Source organism: Palaemon carinicauda, chromosome 22 (genome assembly GCF_036898095.1).
Source record: "Palaemon carinicauda isolate YSFRI2023 chromosome 22, ASM3689809v2, whole genome shotgun sequence".
Classification (NCBI taxonomy): Eukaryota; Metazoa; Arthropoda; class Malacostraca; order Decapoda; family Palaemonidae; genus Palaemon; species Palaemon carinicauda.
Window position 1 is genome coordinate 4,569,818 of NC_090746.1, and position 21,802 is coordinate 4,591,619.

The following is a 21,802-nucleotide window of genomic DNA, read 5'->3' on the forward strand; positions in this document are numbered from 1 at the left end:
TGTATCTGCGTAGAAACAAACTACTGTACAAATTTTGAAAATAATTTGTATTTTTCCTAGCTATGCAAACCTGATTCATTTACTTTAATGTCCCACCTCATCTGACCCCTCAAGTCTTGACCATGATTAAGAATGACCAGTGCATCACTTGCCTGCAACTTGGGTAAACAGCAGATTACCATACAATGTTACCAGCATTCTAAGAATTCTTTCTTTTTTGTTGTATTTTTTAAAAATGTTAGTATTTCTTGTAGAAAGAATTGTTTAAGAATATGAGTATTTTAGGTTGCGAGCTCACTCCCAGAATGAATGAAAGTGGTAAACTAAGGTATTATTGTATTGATTTTGTTTGGCACATGTATTATTCTGTAATATAGCAAATATTGCTTATTAATGTTGGTTCTTTAGTTAGAGAACTTATTAATTTGTACCATTGGACTTCCATAAGAATATGTTCCTCTTTTGTGCATTTTTATTTAACATTTTGTAATTATTTATTTTAATTTTTCAGACATTACCACTAGTTTTGATGGGCAGAGATGTTGTAGCTATGGCAAGAACAGGGAGTGGGAAAACAGCCTGTTTCCTAATACCTATGTTTGAAAAACTGCAGGAGCACACAGCCAAGACAGGGGCCCGTGCTCTCATCCTATCCCCAACACGGGAATTAGCTTTACAGGTAATTTTGTGATGTAGGGTTGCATTTTTTTCTTATTTCTTACTATCATCTGAAAAATTTATACTGTAATATTGTGTGTGTGTGTGTGTGCACCTTTAGTAGAAGTGATTTACAGATGTTGTAATCCATGCTTGTTGATTAGACATTGCCGAGTTTTTCATTCACCTGAAAGCATTTATTCCTTATAATTACTTGATTTAAAAACTATTAAATCATTATATCACTTATAATGATCAATTTGGTTATACTTCAATTTCACAATACTTTATATAAATAATGTTAAAAAATAAGATAGACAATAATGCAGAATCAAGATCATGACTGCGTCCACACAGCCGACTTTTCTACTGGGTAATGTATTTTAATTTTCCTTTTCCAGGTTTTTATTAACTGAATAGTCAGAGTTTTGTTTCGTATTTGTTCCTATGCGGCATGCAAACCTTTGATTAATAAGATTGATTCAATGCTAGCTGGAGTCTGATGTTAAAGTTGGATAACTGGTGGCTATCCACCTAGCCCCACCCCTTTCCATCTGGAGAAGCTTCACTTTTCATTTGTTGCTGATTTGTACACATGTACAGTCTGTTTGTTTGAAGCTTTTTCATTTTCTTTCTCTTTTTTTAGGAGAAAGAAGTTAATGTTTGCTAGGGGAAAGGGTGGATGCTGCAACCAGTTTATGGGTAAACTGACTGTAGATCCACACTCCTCTGTGCATGTAGTAGGGGGCTAAAGCTTTGCAACAGTGGATGGACTAGAACCAATCCGGGCCGCTGCTCACAGTCTAGAGGAGTGGCGAGAAAGTGACTGATGGCCATCCAATAAGGCACTGCCCAGCCCAAACGAAGGCCTTCCCAGCAGAACAACCTTCACTAGGAAGGACTGATTAACCCTAAACAGAGCAAGGGTAAAAGTGGGTAAAACTGGAGATAACTGCCACAGATGGGGATTAGCCACCAATCCTGAATGCCCATGTGGGGCAACACCACAGACAATGGAACACATGAGGGTGCCCACTGGGCCCTTATTGCTCAGATCAAGATCTCAGAGAAGCAAACAACACCCTCCTGTGGGTTTAACATTGGTGTAATAAGATATGATGATGTAGGGGCATGACCATTCGCAGTCAACCCCATCTGCTGGGTGTCGGTCGTGATTTCCAGTGTAATGACAAGTGTATGCCGTGATGGGGATAAAGTGTGTGAATTGTTTGTTGGGGTCGGACCGGGCAATATCCAAAAAGTCTCTGGGTGTGTGACAGCTGCTACTGCCCGTTTGTATATACCCCTGGATCAGTCCCCATGAAGTACACATCTGGTGATTGGAGTCTTCGGATCTACATTGGCCGAGTTTTCAGGTTTTGCTGGTGTGTGGGAGACCCTTAGTGTTTGCTACATCTCTTCGGAGGCTATAAGCTCTTTGTCTGTAATTCTGCAGGATGTTGATTGTAAGGCTAAGAGTTTGATTCAATTTTTTCAAATGCCTTTGTTGGAAATGAATGTATTATTTCAGCATAAGTAAGTTTATTTGTCCAATAAGAGCCCTTTAGTATTATTTAGACAAAATTTGAGATATTTGAGGTACTGTCCCTCTTGTGTTTTGTGGGATTTAGGTGCCTAATCACCCTATGACCAAAAATGCAGTATCATTCATAATTTGAAGTTTGGTTACAGTAGCTTACAGAAAATTAGATATTTATCTGATGATAGGCTTCAAAGTGAAGGTACATAATTTGAGGAGGCCATCTACTTCCCTTAAATTTTCTAGAAACCTTTCTTTGGAAAGAGTTTTATCAGCTCATTGGTGTATCAAGTAGGTTTTTGCTTATAAAGTTTGCCTGGCTCTAGGCTCCATAGTAGCTGCAGTGACATGGTCTAATTAATTTCAAGTCCATTTGAATCTTAGGTCCCTAATTTACTAGTACGTAGGGGTTTTGATTTAATAATTGATTTGGTATCAAAGTATCATTTAGGTCAAGAAATAGCATGTAGACTAGATACATATGTTTTTTAATAGCTTTATTAAACAACCTGGAGTCTAGTAGTATTTCAAACAGTATTTTGAGAGGGTTTGTTAAAACTAATCTAGACCAGGTTAGCAAATCTTAACTAAGGTATATTACTTTTAAATAAATTTGCTCTATTGCTTACCTTCAGTGGCACCCCACCTCCAGTAGTGTGTGAGTCAGCAATATAAACATCTGGGAAGGTTCACAGAAAAAAAAAACCAATTTTAATAATGACAAAATTTATTATTTCTATACTCACTTGATGTTCATGTACCTCCCCCCCCCCCTTCCTCGTTTTGTCAAAAGGATACCGATAATGTCAATTGCGAAACTGAGTAGACTAAGAGAATGGCTCATCAGTTACCACTTACTGCTGGAATGCTCATACCTTTACCAAGTGCTTGTGTTTATTGAAGGGAAGAAAATGGGAAAATTTTATGGCTAAAGGATGATCAAACCAAGCTCCTGGAGAAGATGCAATAACCTCACATCTGTGCAGAAGTAACATGTCATTTACAAAAAATTTGTTGGACAGAGTAAAATCTTATAAATTAAACTACTGTACCTTATAACTTGTGTTTAAAGAAAGTTCTGATTTGGAATTTTCCTCAGTTTTTTGAGACAGCTGTTTCAAATACTATACAGAATATAGGTTTATTATTATTATAATTATCATTATTATTATTATTATTATTGTTACAAGCTAAGCTACAACCTTCATTAGAAAACCAGGATGCTATAAGCCCAAGGGCTCCAATAGGGAAAAATAGCACAGGGAGGAAAGGAAACAAAGAAATATATAAACTACAAGAGGGGCAATGAACAATTAATATAAGATATTTTAAGAGCAGTAACAACACTAAATTATATCTTTCACATATAAACTATAAAAACCTCAAAAAAAAAAAAAAAAAAAAAACATGAAGAAAAATAAAGATAGAATAGTGTGCTCGAGTGTACCCTCAAGCAAGAGAGATCTATCCTAAGACAGTGGAAGACCATGCTACAGAGGCTATGGTTTTACCCAAGACTAGAAAACAATGGTTTGATTTTGGAGTGTCTTAGAAGAGCTGCTTATTATGGCTAAAGAGTCTCTTCTACCCTAACTAAGAAAAAAGTAGCCACTGAACAATCACAGTGCAGTACTTAACCCCTTCAGTGAAGAAGAATTTTTTGGTAACCTCAGTGTTTTCAGGTGTATGAGGACAGAGGAGAATATGAAAAGGATAGGCCAAACTATTCGGTGTATGTGTAGGCAAAGGATAATTTTTCCTGTGCCTTAACCAGAGAGAGGAATCCAATGTAGTACTGTCTGACCAGTCAAAGGATCTAATAACATTAGCGGTATTATCTCAATGGGTGGCTGGTGCCCTAGCCACCCTGCTAACTGTTGAATTGTTATCACTATTACTAAGAATGGCTGCTAATTTTAATTTTCTTTAGTTTCAGTCTTCAATACCTCAAAGACCTTTTAACTTTTATAAGACTAATCAGTTTCATTACCTTGTTATAGATTTCCATATGATGTCCTTTTTTAACCCTATCATTAATATTAATAAGCAAAAACCATTTAATTGAGGGTCTGCAAGCTAATTTACTCATGGCTCTTTTTGGGTAGTACATACATACATATACCAAGGCACTTCCCCCAATTTTGGGGGGTAGCCGACATCAACAAATGAAGCAAAACAAAAAATGGGACCTCTACTCTCTACGTTCCTCCCAGCCTAACAAGGGACTCAACCGAGTTCAGCTGGTACTGCTAGGGTGCCACAGCCCACCCTCTCACATTATCCCCCACAGATGATGCTTCATAAAGCTGAATCCCCTACTGCTGCTACCTCCGCGGTCATCTAAGGCACCGGAGGAAGCAGCAGGGCCTACCGGAACTGCGTCACAATCGCTCGCCATTCATTCCTATTTCTAGCACGCTCTCTTGCCTCCCTCACATCTATCCTCCTATCACCCAGAACTTTCTTCACTCCATCCATCCACCCAAACCTTGGCCTACCTCTTGTACCTCTCCCATCAACTTTTGCATTCATCACCTTCTTTAGCAGACAGCCATTTTCCATTCTCTCAACATGGCCAAACCACCTCAACACATTCATATCCACTTTAGCTGCTAACTCATTTCTTACACCCGTTCTCACCCTCACCACTTCGTTCCTAACCCTATCTACTCGAGATACACCAGCCATACTACTTAGACACTTCATCTCAAACACATTCAATTTCTGTCTCTCCGTCACTTTCGTTCCCCACAACTCCAATCCATACATCATAGTTGGTACAATCACTTTCTCATTCAGAACTCTCTTTACATTCATGCCCAACCCTCTATTATTTACTACTCCCTTAACTGCCCCCAACACTTTGCATCCTTCATTCACTCACTGACGTACATCTGCTTCCACTCCACCATTTACTGCAACAACAGACCTCAAGCACTTAAACTGATCCACCTCCTCAAGTAACTCTCCATTCAACATGACATTCAACCTCGCACCACCTTTCCTTCTCGTACATCTCATAACCTTACTCTTACCCACATTAACTCTCAACTTCCATCTCTCACACACCCTTCCAAATTCTGTCACTAGTCGGTCAAGCTTCTCTTCTGTGTCTGCAACCAGTACAGTATCATCCGCAAACAACAACTGATTTACCTTCCATTCATGGTCATTCTCGTCTACCAGTTTTAATCCTCGTCCAAGCACTCGAGCATTCACCTCTCTCACCACTCCATCAACAACCACGGCGACATCACACATCCCTGTCTCAGCCCCACTCTCACCGGAAACCAATCACTCACTTCATTTCCTATTCTTAACACATGCTTTACTACCTTTGTAGAAACCTTTCACTGCTTGCAACAACCTTCCACTAACTCCATATAACCTCATCACATTCCACATTGCTTCCCTATCAACTCTATCATACGCTTTCTCCAGATCCATAAACGCAACATACACCTCCTTACCTTTTGCTAAATATTTCTTGCATATCTGCCTAACTGTAAAAATCTGATTCATACAACCCCTACCTCTTCTAAAACCACCCTGTATTTTTAAGATTGCATTCTCTGTTTTATCCTTGATCCTATTAATCATTACTCTACCATACACTTTTCCAACTACGCTTAACAAACTAATACCTCTTGAATTACAACACTCATGCACATCTCCCTTACCCTTATATAGTGGTACAATACATGCACAAACCTAATCTACTGGTACCATTGACAACACAAAACACATATTAAACAATCTCACCAACCATTCAAGTACAGTCACACCCACTTCCTTCAACATCTCGGCTCTCACACCATCCATACCAGATGCTTTTCCTACTCTCGTTTCATCTAATGCTCTCCTCACTTCCTCTATTGTAATCTCTCTCACATTCTCATCTCCCATCACCCATCATGCTCACCCAAAAAAATTCCTGTACACAGCTACTCAGCAGTAGCCAAGAAATTGGGATGACATATTTAAACCATTGAAAAAAAAATATCTGGCACTCACTGAACCTTGTTCTAATTTTACTGGAAGACTGAAGAAGACAATACATGTGCAAAATGTTATTGTTAGTGGACCTTAGTCTTGTTATTTACTAGAAGCTTTAGTATATTGATGGGAAAGAAAATGGGTAATTTTTCCATTATTAACTGATATTGTAGACAAAACCAAGCTTCTGGAGACTAAAGCCATATGAACATCAGGGGAGGTTCATTGTAATAAATATTGTTGGATTTCCAAAAGTCCTTGTTCTTCTCAGTTGTATTTAAAGCCTTGGTACATGGTTGCAAAGGGTCTTTGGTATTGGGTAGAAGGTAAACCACCTTTATATTAAGATGAAGCGTATCCAAGTGGGCAGGTAACCAGGGTCTTAGTCCATCACTTGCAACACTAAAGGGCAAACCCTTGGAAGCACAGTACTGCTCCACTTCAGGCACAGAAGAATTGTTGACCAGTCATTAAATACTTGAAATGTCACAAAGGCCTTATTGGATCTCTTAATGTTAGACAGTTAACCCTTCCAAATACCCTTGAGTTTAAAGGCTTTAAAGGCTGCTCATGAATGGCAGAGGCAAGGGACAGTGACATTGCCCTATCATGGAGAACAATGCCCTAAAGATTGACCATATTACATATGATCGATGCCCAGGCTCCCTCTCTACCCAAGCTACGACCAAGGAGGGCCAGGCAATGGCTGTTGATGACTCGGCAGATAGACCTATAGGCTCCCCCAAAACCCCCATCCTTAGCTCACAAGGATGGGGAGATTGCATCAAACAAAGAAACTAACGAGTTTAAGTGGGACTCGAACCCCAGTATGGTAATCACCAGGCAAGGACGCTACCACCAGGCCACCTCGTATTCTTAGCCTGATACACTTGCAATGGCTTCAGTTTGTAGTCACCAGTAGAATTAGTCCCAAGAAGCAAAGGTCTCTTCTTTTGTTGTTTTCCATCACAAAAAAATAATTTTTACCTCTCGTGAAAACTTCTGTCTATATATTTACGACACAAATGTTAGGAGTAAACATATTTTATTTATGATTTATGGAAGATACATAACATCCACGAAATTTCGTAACCTGAGGACTTCTGTATTGTAGTTGCAAATTTTTAAAGTGATATGTTTGTGTTTGCTTTAGTTAGCAATAAAACCTCTCATCCTCACTTTTCTCACCACCACCCTTTTGGGTCATCAAATCTCCGGTGCTATTATAGTATGCTATCTACTGTCGAATTTCTACTATAGTATGGTATCTACCACAAAGTATGTTATCTACCGTCAATGTTAATCCTCCTGTTTGATGAGGATTATCAAACAGATTACTTACCACCAGTATGTTATCCTCATTGGACTTTAATGATAGTTTAATATTTATTGGAAGGATAACATGGATGCATAATTATAAACAGTTTGTAGGTTAGGTTAGGTTGGGTTAGACTAGGTTAGGACATGGGTGATAATAATAAGCAGTTTGTAAGTTAGGTTAGGTTGGGTTGAGTTAGGTTAGGTTGGGTTATCAAGTCGGTATTGACCCTCCTTATTAGAGGCGGATTAGCAAGTAGACCGTATCCTTAGGGACTGATGGTGGGTATCATACTATAGTCAGAGAGGGGTGTTAGATAGCACAATCGGCGGTAGATAGCATACTATAATAGCACCAAATCTCCTTACTACAATTAAAGTGAAGTTAAATTTCTTTAGCGTGCATTTTTTAATGGTTATTTTTGGAAATACTGTAAACTTTGTATAAATGTTTTATAATTATTGATTTTCAGTGACACTTGAATTATTCTGATATAAGTAAAGAAATATTTTCTCTATTTTTTTTCTCATTACACCATTTGTATAAAAAGCAATTGGTCTTTATTGAACTGACATTCTCTACAGTATATTGAGACCATTATTGTATTTACAATATATTAACAGAATTTAGTGTCTTTGAAACTTGCAAATAATTACAACCGTGGTATATATTGTGATAATTATTGTTTTACTGTATTAAAGAGGAAGGATTTTTTACACTATAGTATATTTTTCACTTTATTCAACAGACCTTGAAATTTACAAAGGAACTAGGCAGTTTTATGAATCTGCGAGCAGCTGTAATCCTGGGAGGAGATAATATGGATGGTCAATTTTATGCATTGAATGAAAATCCTGACATTCTCATTGCAACACCAGGAAGGTAAGATGGCTTTATGGTTCAGATGCTAACATAGATGAGAATACTGTATTGCATTTTCCCAACAGACTATTAATTAAGGTAGTTTGATAAGATATTGTCTTCTAGGTTACTGATAGCACTGAATGACAATTTGCAGTCCCAGCTACTATAGTATCAAACATTGCTCCTTCCCATAAACATCATCTAGATTAGTGTTTCATAACTGTTTGAGACCTTCGTGATCTTTGAAATTATTTTCACATATGATAGAGCTGCTCATAGAAACCCCTATACTGTAGTACCATATCTATTTTATAGATGTAGTGTTTTCTAAATGAATCTATACGATAGATACATATAAGATATATACCAAATTAAGTTCTTGAATATTAATCATATAAAGTACAGTATTGTTGTACTGGCACCTACATTTACCTCACTGATTAAACTTATGATCTAGTGGAACACATTGCCAAAGAAACGTGATGCAAACAACTGAATTGTGTCAAAACTACTGTAATAAGGTGTAATGGAATCATACCTATGGTATGCCATCCACCTTAGTAAGGTGATATGATTTAGGAGCACTTACTTTAGCAAGTGGAGGGATATTAGGATTCAGACTACCCATTCGATCTTCTGCCTTACAATCTAGTTATTTTATAGAGGGACTAGGTTTGTGGCATTCAGGGGTTTAGCAGTAGAAAGGTATAAAGTTATTAAACAATATGAGGTTCTGTGAGGCTTTCGAATCTGTAATGGGCAGCGAAGTTTCAGAATCTTTACTGAAAGAAGTATTTTGAACACTACACTCAACACAGGGAGTTAGGTTAAGTTGGCAGTGTGACAGGTAGGACTGGATTTAATGTTTTAAGAGAGGATTCACCGGACTCTGAGCTTTAACAAAGAAAATTAGTGATATTAAGATCTTATAAAGCTTAAATACTATCAAAAGTTGACTTATTTTGTGAATTGTCTTATGGTGGAGGCTTGTCGTTGTTGTTGTTATCCCCTCAACTAACAGCAAATTCCCTGTAGTACTTTGCTATGTTAACTTCGTTGGCAGACAATTACATCGTACTATCACATGAGAGTTGCCTTGAGGAAAACATACTTTTCACAACTTTATTTCAATCACAATACACCAAAGGAATACAGATAGTCAACTATCAGAAACAAGTCCAAAGCACATTCCAAGTAATAATTGTTGAAAAAAACCAGGGAAGACATCTTAATGCACAGTAGTAAGCAAATAATTTGGAGTAAGTCTGATCAGTTCCCAGTGATTGAAGCAACTTAGACAAGTATAATAGCGCGTTGTTTACAAAGTATATGTTTTTATTGAAGGGCAGAAAATTGGAAAATTTTAGAATTTTATAGTTGTATAGTTCTGGAAAAGAAGCAATATGAACATCAGGAGGTTAATTGGAATAAGAAATTTTTTCATTACCTCCGCCAATGAAGTTGGGAGGAGGTTATGTTTTCGCCCATTTTATGTTTGTTTGTGAACAACTTCCTGGCCACAATTTTACTCATAGTAAAACTTTCAGGGATTGTTATGTTGAGACGTGGAAGTGATTAGATTTTTCAAAGTTGAGCAAAAGGTCGACTGAATTAACCCTAACTTTAACTCCAAGTTCGCACGTTGTCGCACGAACTTCAAACACGTCTACGGTGTAAATTGATTCTGGGAAAGGCAAGCTGGTTTCGAGAAATAAGGTGCTGTGGAGGAGGTGATCACTCAGAGTGCTTTTCTAGTTACTTCCACCAACAAAGTTTGGAAGAAGTTATGTTTTCACCCTTGTTTGTATGTTTGTTTGTGAACAATTTGCTGGCCAGAATTTTGCTAATAGAGTAGTGAAACTTTTATGGATTAATTGTTGTGTTGAGACGTGGAAGTGATTCAATTTTGAAAGTCCTAGGTCAAAGGTTAAGGTAGAGCAAAAGGTCAACCGTATTAGCCCTAACCTTAACCCCAAGTTTGCATATGGTTTTCAAACAAACTTCAAATGTGTCTACTGTCTAAGTTGATTTTGGGAAAGATAAGCTGGTTTCAAGAAATAAGCTGCCGTGGCGGAGGTATGCAATCTCAAAGTGCTTTTCTAGTTGAAATTTGGTTTTTATTGAATGCGAGTCAACTTCAACCTGGTTCATGAAGGTGCCACAGGGTCCTCCGTCACTGCCAGGGCACGACCACATGACGCTAGAAGAACTACCTATAATACAGCACACTTTATTCACAAAATAATGAAAGCACAGCTAGTGACAGTGGTGAAAGAAAAACACAGCACTAAGCACTATAAGTGTATCGCATGTGGTTATAACAGTCGTGATCTTAAAAGAGAGGAGTGACTGCCTCCTCTTAGCATAACGACCAGGGGATATGTGACATAAGCCATTCAGGCAAAGCATAGCACCACCTTGTAGTATAGTTGCCTAGTAATGTATTGTGATGCAATCAACCCTTCACTGCCTTTTATTTGCTAGAGTATACCCACAAATCCCTTGACACATTTATGCTTGGACCTGTGGTGGCTGCTCAAGTAGTTACATAACTAGCCCAGATCCCAGATGGGACAAGGATGCATCTCGTTTATAATAATTTGTAGATATAAGTCTGGAATTAACGGTACCATGACTGGCTCTTCTCTTCATTCTTCTTTCCTCCCTCTCATGGACAAAGCAGTTGAAACGTTACTTGCTGGTCAGACCAGATGATGGTAAGTTTCACTTCAGAGCTCCATTTTTTAAGTTTAAATAAGTATGTCTCCCCATCCCCCTTCAGTGAGGGGTGACGGTGGGTCTTATACCAACACATTAATCATTTGCTTGGTACAGAATTTGTTTCCAACTGATGTCCCTTTCAGGGGAAAGGGATCTCCCGTTTTGATTAGGTACACATGTACACGTACAGTACAGCCCTTGTCCTATCATTCTTTTATCTGTATGAAAGTCAGGTAGGGAGTCATCGCTTTGTATCGTATTAGATCAAGCGTTGGTCACTTTCAGGGAAGAAAATGAACCTTCCATTTTGGTTTTCAGGGAGATTTCCAACTCCCCAAGCAGTGCTTCTCCCTGATTAAAGGATTAAGGTTTGTAGGAACAGATGTTAAAGTATGTTTGTATGTTAGCCATACAAACATGAGTCCTTTGATCTAACTTCCCTCCTTAACCACCCGTCTCACTCCTGGGCCAAAAGGTCAAAAGTGAAGTGCGTCTGTCTGGGAAGAGGCCGGGGCTTCTTGCCACGCACCCTCGTCAGATGGATAACCTCTTGTTATCCAGGTTTAGTGACCAATTCCAGCTCACGCTGAAACAATCTCACTAATTAGATTATTGAGGTTTGTATGGCTAGGAAAAATACAAATTACTTTTTAAAAATTTAATTTTTTGTCACAGATTTGAACACAAAATATATTATTTAGTTTCATGGAATATAGACTATTTTTGGTGGGGCTGGGGGTGAAATTTACATTATTCATCAGATACTAAGGTTTTTGCATTTTATTATGTTAATGAGGGAGTATGAATTCATGCTTTTCTTGAAATTACTGGCTCATCCCTGTAATGATGCTAGTAAGAAGAGGCTAGTGGAGTCCTGACTATTATGAAACTGATAATGAATCTTGGTGAACTATTGGAAAATAGTTGAACATCAGTAGAGAATGGTGGAGGTGTGTGTGAAAAATGGTGGCACTCCATTAGAATTATGGATCACATAAAGAATATTTGAGTGTCAGTAGAATAATCAGTAAAATGGTGGAGCACCAGTAAAGCAGTCAGAAAAATTAGACTACTTCAGCTCTCATTAAAAGGGAGGAATATCACCAAAAGATTCAGTTAACAAAAAAAAAAAATCATTAGAATGGTAGAGCACCAATAAAAGAGTAATTAGAATGTTGGAACATCAAAAGAAAACTCAGACCAGCAATTGAATAGTAGAATAGCCAGTGAAATGGATATAGTGTAAATAATGCTTTTTAATCTAAACCAATATATGTATGTGTGCTTTAATTTACTTGCAATTTAAGAAAAAAACATTCCTGTGTAATCTGAAAAATTTCTTTGCCCTACAACAATCTATTATATTTAGTTACTACTATTATTCACAGGATGAAATTGCCATTTAGAGCTGTGTGTAGTTTATTATCTTTTATATTCTTTTTTCTTCAAGGTTGGCTCATCTTATTGTTGAAATGAATCTGAAGCTCAAAACAATCCAGTATGTTGTCTTTGATGAAGCTGATCGTCTCTTTGAGATGGGTTTTGCCGAGCAGTTAAATAGTATTATGAAATGTCTCCCAGAACAGCGACAAACTCTGCTTTTTTCTGCAACTCTCCCCAAAATGCTTGTTGAATTTGCAAGAGCTGGACTTTCTGATCCTGTTCTTATCCGGTAAGTTAACACAGTATATGTCAAGTCTTCCTTGTGTATAATAGCTTTTGGTTCATAATTTTGTTAATTGCATGTTTCGATTGTGATTTATTCATATTGGAATTTTTACTTTTTTTTTCAAGCTTGGATGTTGAGCACAAATTGTCAGAGAACTTGAGAATGACATTTTTCAAATGTAAATCTGAGGATAAGCTGGCATTGCTTCTCCATATTCTGGAGCATGTAATCAAGAAAAATGAACAAACAATCATCTTTGCAGCAACAAAGCATCATGTAGAATACCTGCATAATGTAAGTGAATTTTTTTATTTTGAAATTAAGCTACATGAAGATAAATCTCATATTTATACTAAGTGCAGTGCTGTCTATGAAAAAGGCTTATGTTAGTACATAGCCATAAATTTTGCATAGAAATGTAGTCTCTGGCTAATTTTAATCATTACAATTCATATCAAATTATTTTTTTGAACAGGCATTAGATATGGCAAAAATACCGAACACCTACTGCTACTCATCTCTTCATTCAGCAGCAAGGAAGATAAATGTTGCTAAGTTTCAGACCAAGAAGGTTAGTTTCTAGTTTACTTATCTTTGAATTCTTGTTTATTTGCTCAGGCTTCTAGTCATGATTTCATTCTGGTTACTTTTTCAATTTTGTTTCTTATGGTAATCTTCAGAAGGAAAACAAAATGGTAATCAGTGATATATCCATCAGCTGCTCAAGTAAGTATCAACCCTTATGAAGAAACGATATATCATCAGAAGTTTCATTATTGTTTTGTAGAAGACATTAACAACATCCATACTCCTATTCCATCCCTATAATTGCTGTAATGGATTTCATGCATGTGTCCTCAGTCTCCACTGATATCAACTGAATGAATATGAAATTGAAGATGTTCATGTAACAGAGAGGCGTGTAGCAAAAATGGGATCTGAAATGGTTGGGGAAGCCTTTAATTTAATTAAAAATTTTAGGCTTCAGGACATGCTGCTTATCAAAAATTATTGAATAACTAGTCTCTGAGGAGTTAACCAGAATTGTTTGAATGTAAAGGAGGTGAAACTATAAGAATGGGAAAAGAATACTGAATCAATGATATCACTTGGTAAATATGCAGTATCCTTCAAAGGCTCTGGTCTATCAAGGAACACAGGTTTTGAGGAGGGCCTTTGCCTTCTCCAGATCTCGACCATGACCATCAGCAGCTTCTTACAGAAGAGGGTGGAACCTGTTCCATCCGTTCTTTCCCTCCCAGGCTCGATCAAGAGGAAGTAGGGAAGACGTAGAGTTACATCCCCTGCTGTCTATAAGGGGATGCCTTGGTTGAACATTCCCTCCTGCTTCCATCCAAATTCTTTCCATACTTACCTTCCACATTCCATCTCATACATGTGACATTCAGCAGTTAGGACTGCTGAATGCAGCCCAACATTTTCAAGCCACCCATGCTTCTTTTCCCAATCTTTGCTCCATTTCCCTGCAATAGGAGTAATGAAAAAACACAAATATATTACATGACAACTTTATAGTTATCACATGTAAACTATTCAGTGATAAACCCTTTACAGAGAAATTCTAATGATAAAAATCATTAAAAGAAGTTCATACATATAGTACGTTTTAGTAATTTTCGATATGTGATATAAAATATAATGAAAAATATAAATTTGCATTATATTCATAAGAAAAGATGAAAAATATAAATTTACATTGTTTATAAGAAAAGATGATGAAAATTTAAATTTGCATGATAGTCATAAAAAAAGACTCTCTCTCTCTCTCTCTCTCTCTCTCTCTCTCTCTCTCTCTCTCTCTCTCTCTCTCTCTCTCTCTCTCTCTCTCTGTTGTGTGTGATTGATTGATTGATTACTGTTATTGTCTTTAATCATCTTATGCTTGAAATATTTCCTATTAAAAGAATTGTTATTTCAATGATGAAAAATATGTAAATCAAAATAAATCGATACATTTTAACCTCTTCCAATAACTGTCTTCTTGTCACACTAATGTTTTATCAAAGCACATTGGTGGTAGAATACCTGGACAAATGTAGTTTAGGCATAGCATGGAACACCCAGTCAAAAATTCTATGCATGATTACTGTTCATCTAGCCATTAGAAGAGTTAGTTGGACACGAAGCAACTACATTGTTATCTGTAACCCTACTCAATGTGGTCAAGGAAAACTTCCTAACATCATTCTGACCAGGCAAAGTCAGATAGTGGGGTTTGAGAGATCTTTTGCTCCCTCAGTTAGCCACCCGAGTTTTAACCCTGGTGGGATTTGAGGACGAGATGTCAGATCAGGACGTCTCATAGTCTGAATGTTTTCTAAATTACTGTTAACTAGTACAGGGTAACCCCCCCAGCTCACAGATTACGATGCTTTCCTTCAGCCCGGGTACGATCAACGAGCGAAGGCCTGGTGAAGCTTGACGAATCAAGCTGCCCCTCGTAGAGCGAACACCTTTCTCGTTCACAAGTTATATTCTCCCCTGAGTAGTCGCCTCCACGCGGTGCAAGGAAAAGAGTGCTGGATTCCTCCATGCCTTTTTCCAGCCCATCGGAGCGTGGCTCATCGGAGCGAGATAATGAGGTGGTATGAAGGCTGTGCTCGATCTCGATTCCCCGCTGTCATATCCGTAGGAGACAACAGACTTCTTCCAGCTTTGTCTAGCCACTAATGGTTCCTCTCCCTACAAGAAAAGAACCCAGCTTTCCTGGCGTGCTCACGGGCACTGCATCGCACGTATCTGAAGCGACTCTTAATGTTTGGGTGCCCCAGACTACTCATCAAACTCCTGCTGGAACATTAGCAAGTGAATGTGTTTTGTCTCACGTAGCTCCTGCCCATAGACTTGTAGACTCAAGTCCAGCCAGAGAATTACGCAATGTCACATACCCATCCTCTTGATGAGGTGCGAGGGCGAGCTTCCCTCACTGACGAGGGTATACATGAACCCGAGTATTCGCACTAAGAGCTACATGCAAATGCTACCCTGGCAGCATGTACCTCTTCTGCTTCGGCAGTTTATGATTGCTTTGCATCAGCAACGCGTCGGCGCGGTACTTCGTCAGCACAAGGTCACAAGCAAGGTAATGCCACCTTGCGACCACTTGTTCGCCCGGAATTTAGAGCACACTTGCATGTGATGGAACAACCTACCGCAGTAACTTACCCCCAAGTTAACAGAATGTTTTTTACCACAGGGAGGGTAAAAAGGAGAGTCACAAAGAATACATTCTCTGCGGGGATCTGCACGGTAATGGATCATGCCTTGAATCCAGATTCTCCCCACCAGGAAGGGTGTACACTCAGAGGTAGTAATGGTGGGGGCAGGTGCACCTCACTAGCATTTAAAAAGAACTACTCTGTGACACAGGTACTTCGAGCAGGTGTGTGGAAGCATCAGACGACCTTTACCGCCCACTACCTGCAAGACATAATCCACAGGAACATGGAGACATTATCCATTGGCTCTGTGGTGGTTGCATAACAAATTATTTAAATATCTCAAGCTCCTTGATTAGACAAATAGCAGACAGTTGAGGGTAGACATTACCCGGTAATAAGTCTAGGATGAAGGACAAGAAGGACTGGCCTCTTCTTTCCTTCATCCTCCTCGATACCCACCAAGCTGGCCTCCTCCGTCTGCAGGTATGAACCATTTCCCTTGTGTAACTTGATATATGTTTATATATTTGTTGCATCCCCATTCCCCTAGCAAGATGGGAATTGGGCAGTGTCCAATGGTTAGTTAAATGGAGCCTTACTACAGTACTCTAAGAATTCTTAACTAGACAAGTCTAGTAACCTTTCAAATTTGATTTCTTGGTTTTTGTAGTTATAAATGTAGTTCCATGGTGATTTATATTTTGTATATATATAAATGATTGATTATACCTCAATAATCCTTTCTCCTTCCAATGATATTTCATCTTCCATTGCACATTCCATTCTCATCATCTCTGTCTTTCTTCTACTGTATTTATCTTGAGCCCAACCATTTAAATATTCAAATATTTAGGAACTATTATCTGTAATACAGGGTCTTTAAAATTGGAGTTTAATGAAAGATTGAAAAAAGCCAATCAGACAATGGCTAGGTTAAATAAAATTTGGAAAACAAATTGTCTGAAATTACACACAAAAATCAGGCTATATATCAGTTTAGTGAGATCAGTGTTACTGTATGAACATGAGTCGTGGTATGACAATAAAACAATATCCAACAGATTTTGTAGATTTGAGAACAAAGCCCTCAAAAGAATATTTGGAGGTGAATGGCAGGACAGGATTAGAAAGGAAACTATAAGAAATTACTCGAGTGCCATATTTGGATGAGATCATGGTGAGGTGCAGATGGGGATGGTTTGGGCATGCTCTTTGCACTCCTCAAGAGAGATTAGTTCACCAGACTTTCAACTGGACTCCTCAAGGCACTAGAAGAGTTGGAAGACCCAGACCCATATGGCTTAAGATAGAGGTGACTGGAGAAATCTAAGCGAGGCCCTTTGTGTCAATAGGTATAAGAGGAGATGATGAAAATGATAAATGATTGATTAAGTGATTATATATGATTAATTAGTGTTGTGGTGTCCTGTTGGTAACGTCCTTACCTAGTGATCGCCTGACTGGGGTTTTAATCCTGCTCAAGCTCGTTAGTTCCTTTGCTTGTTGCAATCTCACCATCCTTGTGAGCTAAGTCATCAGCAGCCATTGCCTGGCCATCCCTGGTCCTAACTTTTGTGGAGAGGAGAGTGGAGCACTGATCATATGTATATGTAAGGTCATTCTCTAGGGCATTGTCACTGTCCTTTGCCTCTGCCATTTTTGAGTGGCCTTTAAACCTTCAATGTAAGTTTTAGAAATGTCAATCAGGAGTTGGAGTACCCAAAAGCCTAGACTACAGTTAAGTCTAGGATGTTATTTAATGAACTAAGAAGCAAAATGACCTGTCTTTTTCTTTCACTGGCTACCCACCTCTACAAGAGTGTGGGAGTCAACAATACGAATATCAGTGGAGGTTTAGAGAAATAAATAGAATTTTGATATAAAAATTTGTTATTTCTATACTCACCTGGTGTTCATATACATAGCCACCCTTCTCCTCACTGAATAGTAGCATCAAGAGGATAGGTAATTATTTTGACTTTGAGACTGAAGAGTAATATGACATACACAGCATGCTATTATTGTTAGATCCTGATAAGTCTTATTGCTTTACTAGAGACATTAGTATATTGGAAGGAAAGAAAGTGGGAATTTTCTACATTTTAGGGGGTTAACATTGACAGTGTGGCTTCTGGATATGAAAACAATATGAACTTCAGGTGAGTACAGAAAAAAAATTTATTTTGAAATTCCATTTCTTATACTCTAGATGAACATTATTATATTTTTAAGCGGCTCAAATTTCTTCCTTCAAAAGAATCGTATACAAACCTTGGCTAACTTTCGAGATAATTTTATTTGTAAAATTATCTTTATACACCAATGTTTTTTTTTAAATATAGGTTTTTCATATATGATATTCAAGTTTGTGAAACTTTAAAGGTGATGTTGAGATGCGTATTTTATTTCTGACAGGTACGATGCCTTATAGTAACTGATGTAGCAGCTCGTGGTATAGATATTCCCATGCTTGACAGTGTCATAAATTACCATTTTCCTGCCAAATCTAAGCTGTTTGTACATAGAGTGGGTAAGTATTAGGATTTTATAGAAAATGTTATGGGTAATATAAATTTATATTCATTTTTGAATAATTTGTTTAGTCAAATTTATTAAGTTGTTATTACTGTACTTGCTTTGATGAACCATATTTATCTTTTTATTCCATTCTGTATATAACACGTAAAGATGTGATTCTCATCGTCAGGTCGAGTTGCCAGAGCCGGACGTTCAGGAACAGCCTATTCTTTTGTTGCTCCTGATGAAGCTGCTTATTTTATGGACCTTCATCTATTCCTTGGAAAGGATGTTCGGTAAGTTAATTAGCTTAAGGCTAATGTAAATTATGTTTTTATGTAACTATTAATTTTTTTTCAGGACAAACCCATTACTTAGTGCCTATTGCATGTGTCACAAATGTTTTCAGACAGAAATTCTTCTATGAATAAAGAAGAGTAGTTCTGCTGCAGTAGATGAGCACAACACAGCTTGCCCTGCATATATGTTGATTTGCAACCTATTTAATTGGCCTCCAATCAAATAGTACTGTTGGAGGAGTAATGGGAGGAGATTCCCTGCTTGGGTCAGACCGCTCAGTAAAGTGAAGCCAGTTGACCATGGGTCGGCCATGCCCAGGAATGGCAAAATAGACACCAAACCATAAGGATTAATAGGAACGCTTCTGTTATTTTTCCAATGTTTATTTTCATAATGAGTCCTTATGGCATAAATGGAGGCTATAAAGGTGATTGACATTTTATCAGAGTTATGAATAACGTTTATGAATATCAGTTGTTGTTTGCGGATGATAATGTACTGGTTGCAGACGCGGAAGAGAAGCTTGGCCGATTAGTGGCAGAATTTGGAACGGTGTGTGAGAAAAGGAAGTTGAGAGTGGGTAAGAGTAAGGTTATGAGATGTACGAGAAGGGAAGGTGGTGCGAGGTTGAATGTCATGTTGAATGGAGAGTTACTTGAGGAAGTGGATCAGTTTAAGTACTTGGGGTCTGTTGTTGCAGCAAATGGTGCAGTGGAAGCATTGTACGTCAGAGAGAGAATGAAGGATGCAAAGTGTTGGGGGCAGTTAAGGGAGTAGTAAAAAATAGAGGGTTGCGCATGAATGTAAAGAGAGTTCTGTATGAGAAAGTGATTGTACCAACTGTGATGTATGGATCGGAGTTGTGGGGAATGAAAGTGACAGAGAGACAGAAATTGAATGTGTTTGAGATGAAGTGTCTAAGGAGTATGGCTGGTGTATTTCGAGTAGATAGGGTTAGGAACGAAGTAGTGAGGATGATAACGGGTGTAAGAAATGAGTTAGCAGCTAGAGTGGATATGAATGTGTTGAGGTGGTTTGGCCATGTTGAGAGAATGGAAAATGGCTGTCTGCTAAAGAAGGTGATGAGTGCAAGAGATGATGGGAGAAGTACAAGAGGAAGGCCAAGGTTTGGGTGGATGGATGGAGTGAAGGAAGCTCTGGGTGATAGGAGGATAGATGTGAGAGAGGCAAGAGAGCGTGCTAGAAATAGGAATGAATGGCGGGCGATTGTGACGCAGTTTCGGTAGGCCCTGCTGCTTCTTCTGGTGCCTTGGATGACCTTGGAGGTTGCAGCAGTATGGGATTCAGCATTATGAAGCTTCATCTGTTGTGAATAATGTGGGAGGGTGGGCTGTGGCACCCTAGCAGTACCAGCCAAACTCGGTTGAGTCCCTTGTCAGTCTGGGAGGAACATAGAGAGAAGACGTCCCCTTTTTTGTTTCATTTGTTTTATGTTGGCTACCCACCAAAATTGTGGGAAGTGCCTTGTTATATGTATGTGATGTATGTATGAATAATGTAGTTGATTATTTCATTTTATTATTACCTTTTTTATTACTTTGAAGTAAGAAACACTTTTATTATCTTGTACACATATAACCTATTACTGACCCAAACTTAAAGCCATTCCCTTTATGTCTGCTAATTTTTTGGTCCTCATTACATGTTTTTGCATACTGTTGTTTATCAATAGGAATTATTGACACCTAAAATGAATCAATTTAGTATAACAGGGAGGTTGGTCTTTACTGCAACCTGTGTGATTTTTAACAGTACAGTAATCTGCTTACCAGCATGATTATTTATCATTTGCAAATATTTTAAGCTATTACTTTAATCAATGAGTGAAAGTGATCATCCAATGTCTGTGTATCATACATGTGAATACTGAACTCGGAAAACTGTTTGTTCCGTAACCGAAATACAAACCACGCTATTTACAAAGGGTTACCTTTTAGCGCAGCTGAAATGGCGAGCCATTAGAATTTAACGAGGGTGTATTACCCCCGCGCTAGTTAGCGGGGGGGTAGGGGAGTGGTAGCTAGCTACCCCTCCTCCCCCTCACACACAGGTGAATGCTCACTTTCACTTTTGGCTCGGACTGTGACAGACGTCTCTGTCTTGGTCCTCTCTTGGCAGCCATTGTTTGTTTTGTCTTTACTTAATCGCTTACTTTTCATTTACTCAATATATATGTAAACATGTTTTCATGTTTGTATATATATTTGAGTATAGAAATAAGTAAGTTTCCTTTTCAGATTTGTGTGTGTAGTGTACGATATCTACGTGGAGTCCTCGGCAGTTAGGCCACCGCGGCGTAATTTTATGGGTGGCGATCGAGTTTGACTTATGTCTTTCTCTCTCTCTCTCTTGAGGTCGTTCACCCTTTTACTACGTGTTACTACGCCCCTGTAGCTTCCTTTCCGTGTGGGGGGGTTGCTACGCCGTACGTTTGTCTCAATTAGTTATGAATCTAATTGTAGTTGTTTTTTGTTTTTCAGCTTGTAGAACGATTCCTTTCGGGGTTTTCGTTCTTTCTTTAGTGTTCATTCATTTTTAAATTACATAATTACATAGTTACATAATTATAATTGTTATAATTCTGTTTTGGTTACAGCTCTCCCTCCGTGAGTGTAAGTGGTTGTGAGGGCACGTGCCTGTTGTGTAATTCTTGTTTCCTTTCCCTCGGGATTCCTCTTCGGAACCTTCCCGGGGGAATGAATGTGTACTAATATTATTTGTTTTATTTTTTTACAGTTACCGATCTAGTTCGTTTCTGTAATATGGCAACGGTGTGAGCTGTCTGGTTGAGTCCTGGGGATTCGGCTGTTGCTGCCTCCCCCCTTGTATTTTCGTCAGGGGCGTGTCTCCTTCTACTGGAAGTACTCCCGTGACGACGGACAGCTCTCCAGTTCATTTTAGAACTCTCAGGAGGCTTGCCTCCTTGGGCGGGTAACTTTCCTTCCGAGGGAAGTTTTTCCTGTCCAGGCTTGAGTTTTTCCCCTTTTGGGGGGTTCTTCTCTTGCCTTTTTTTCGTG

General features: G+C 38.4%; 1 protein-coding gene across 4 annotated transcripts in view; it reads left to right on the forward strand.

Annotated features, from left to right (window-relative positions):
* Nucleotides 1-21,802, forward strand: part of LOC137616293 (ATP-dependent RNA helicase DDX54) — a 121,973-nt gene that overhangs the window by 19,295 nt on the left and 80,876 nt on the right. For all 4 annotated transcript variants that reach the window (XM_068345936.1, XM_068345935.1, XM_068345934.1 and 1 more), the window contains exons 4-10: nt 512-679; nt 8,260-8,393; nt 12,547-12,768; nt 12,891-13,059; nt 13,241-13,336; nt 18,363-18,477; nt 18,655-18,760. In XM_068345936.1, the coding sequence (XP_068202037.1) occupies nt 512-679; nt 8,260-8,393; nt 12,547-12,768; nt 12,891-13,059; nt 13,241-13,336; nt 18,363-18,477; nt 18,655-18,760 (1,010 nt within the window). The remainder of the gene's footprint in view (nt 1-511; nt 680-8,259; nt 8,394-12,546; nt 12,769-12,890; nt 13,060-13,240; nt 13,337-18,362; nt 18,478-18,654; nt 18,761-21,802) is intronic.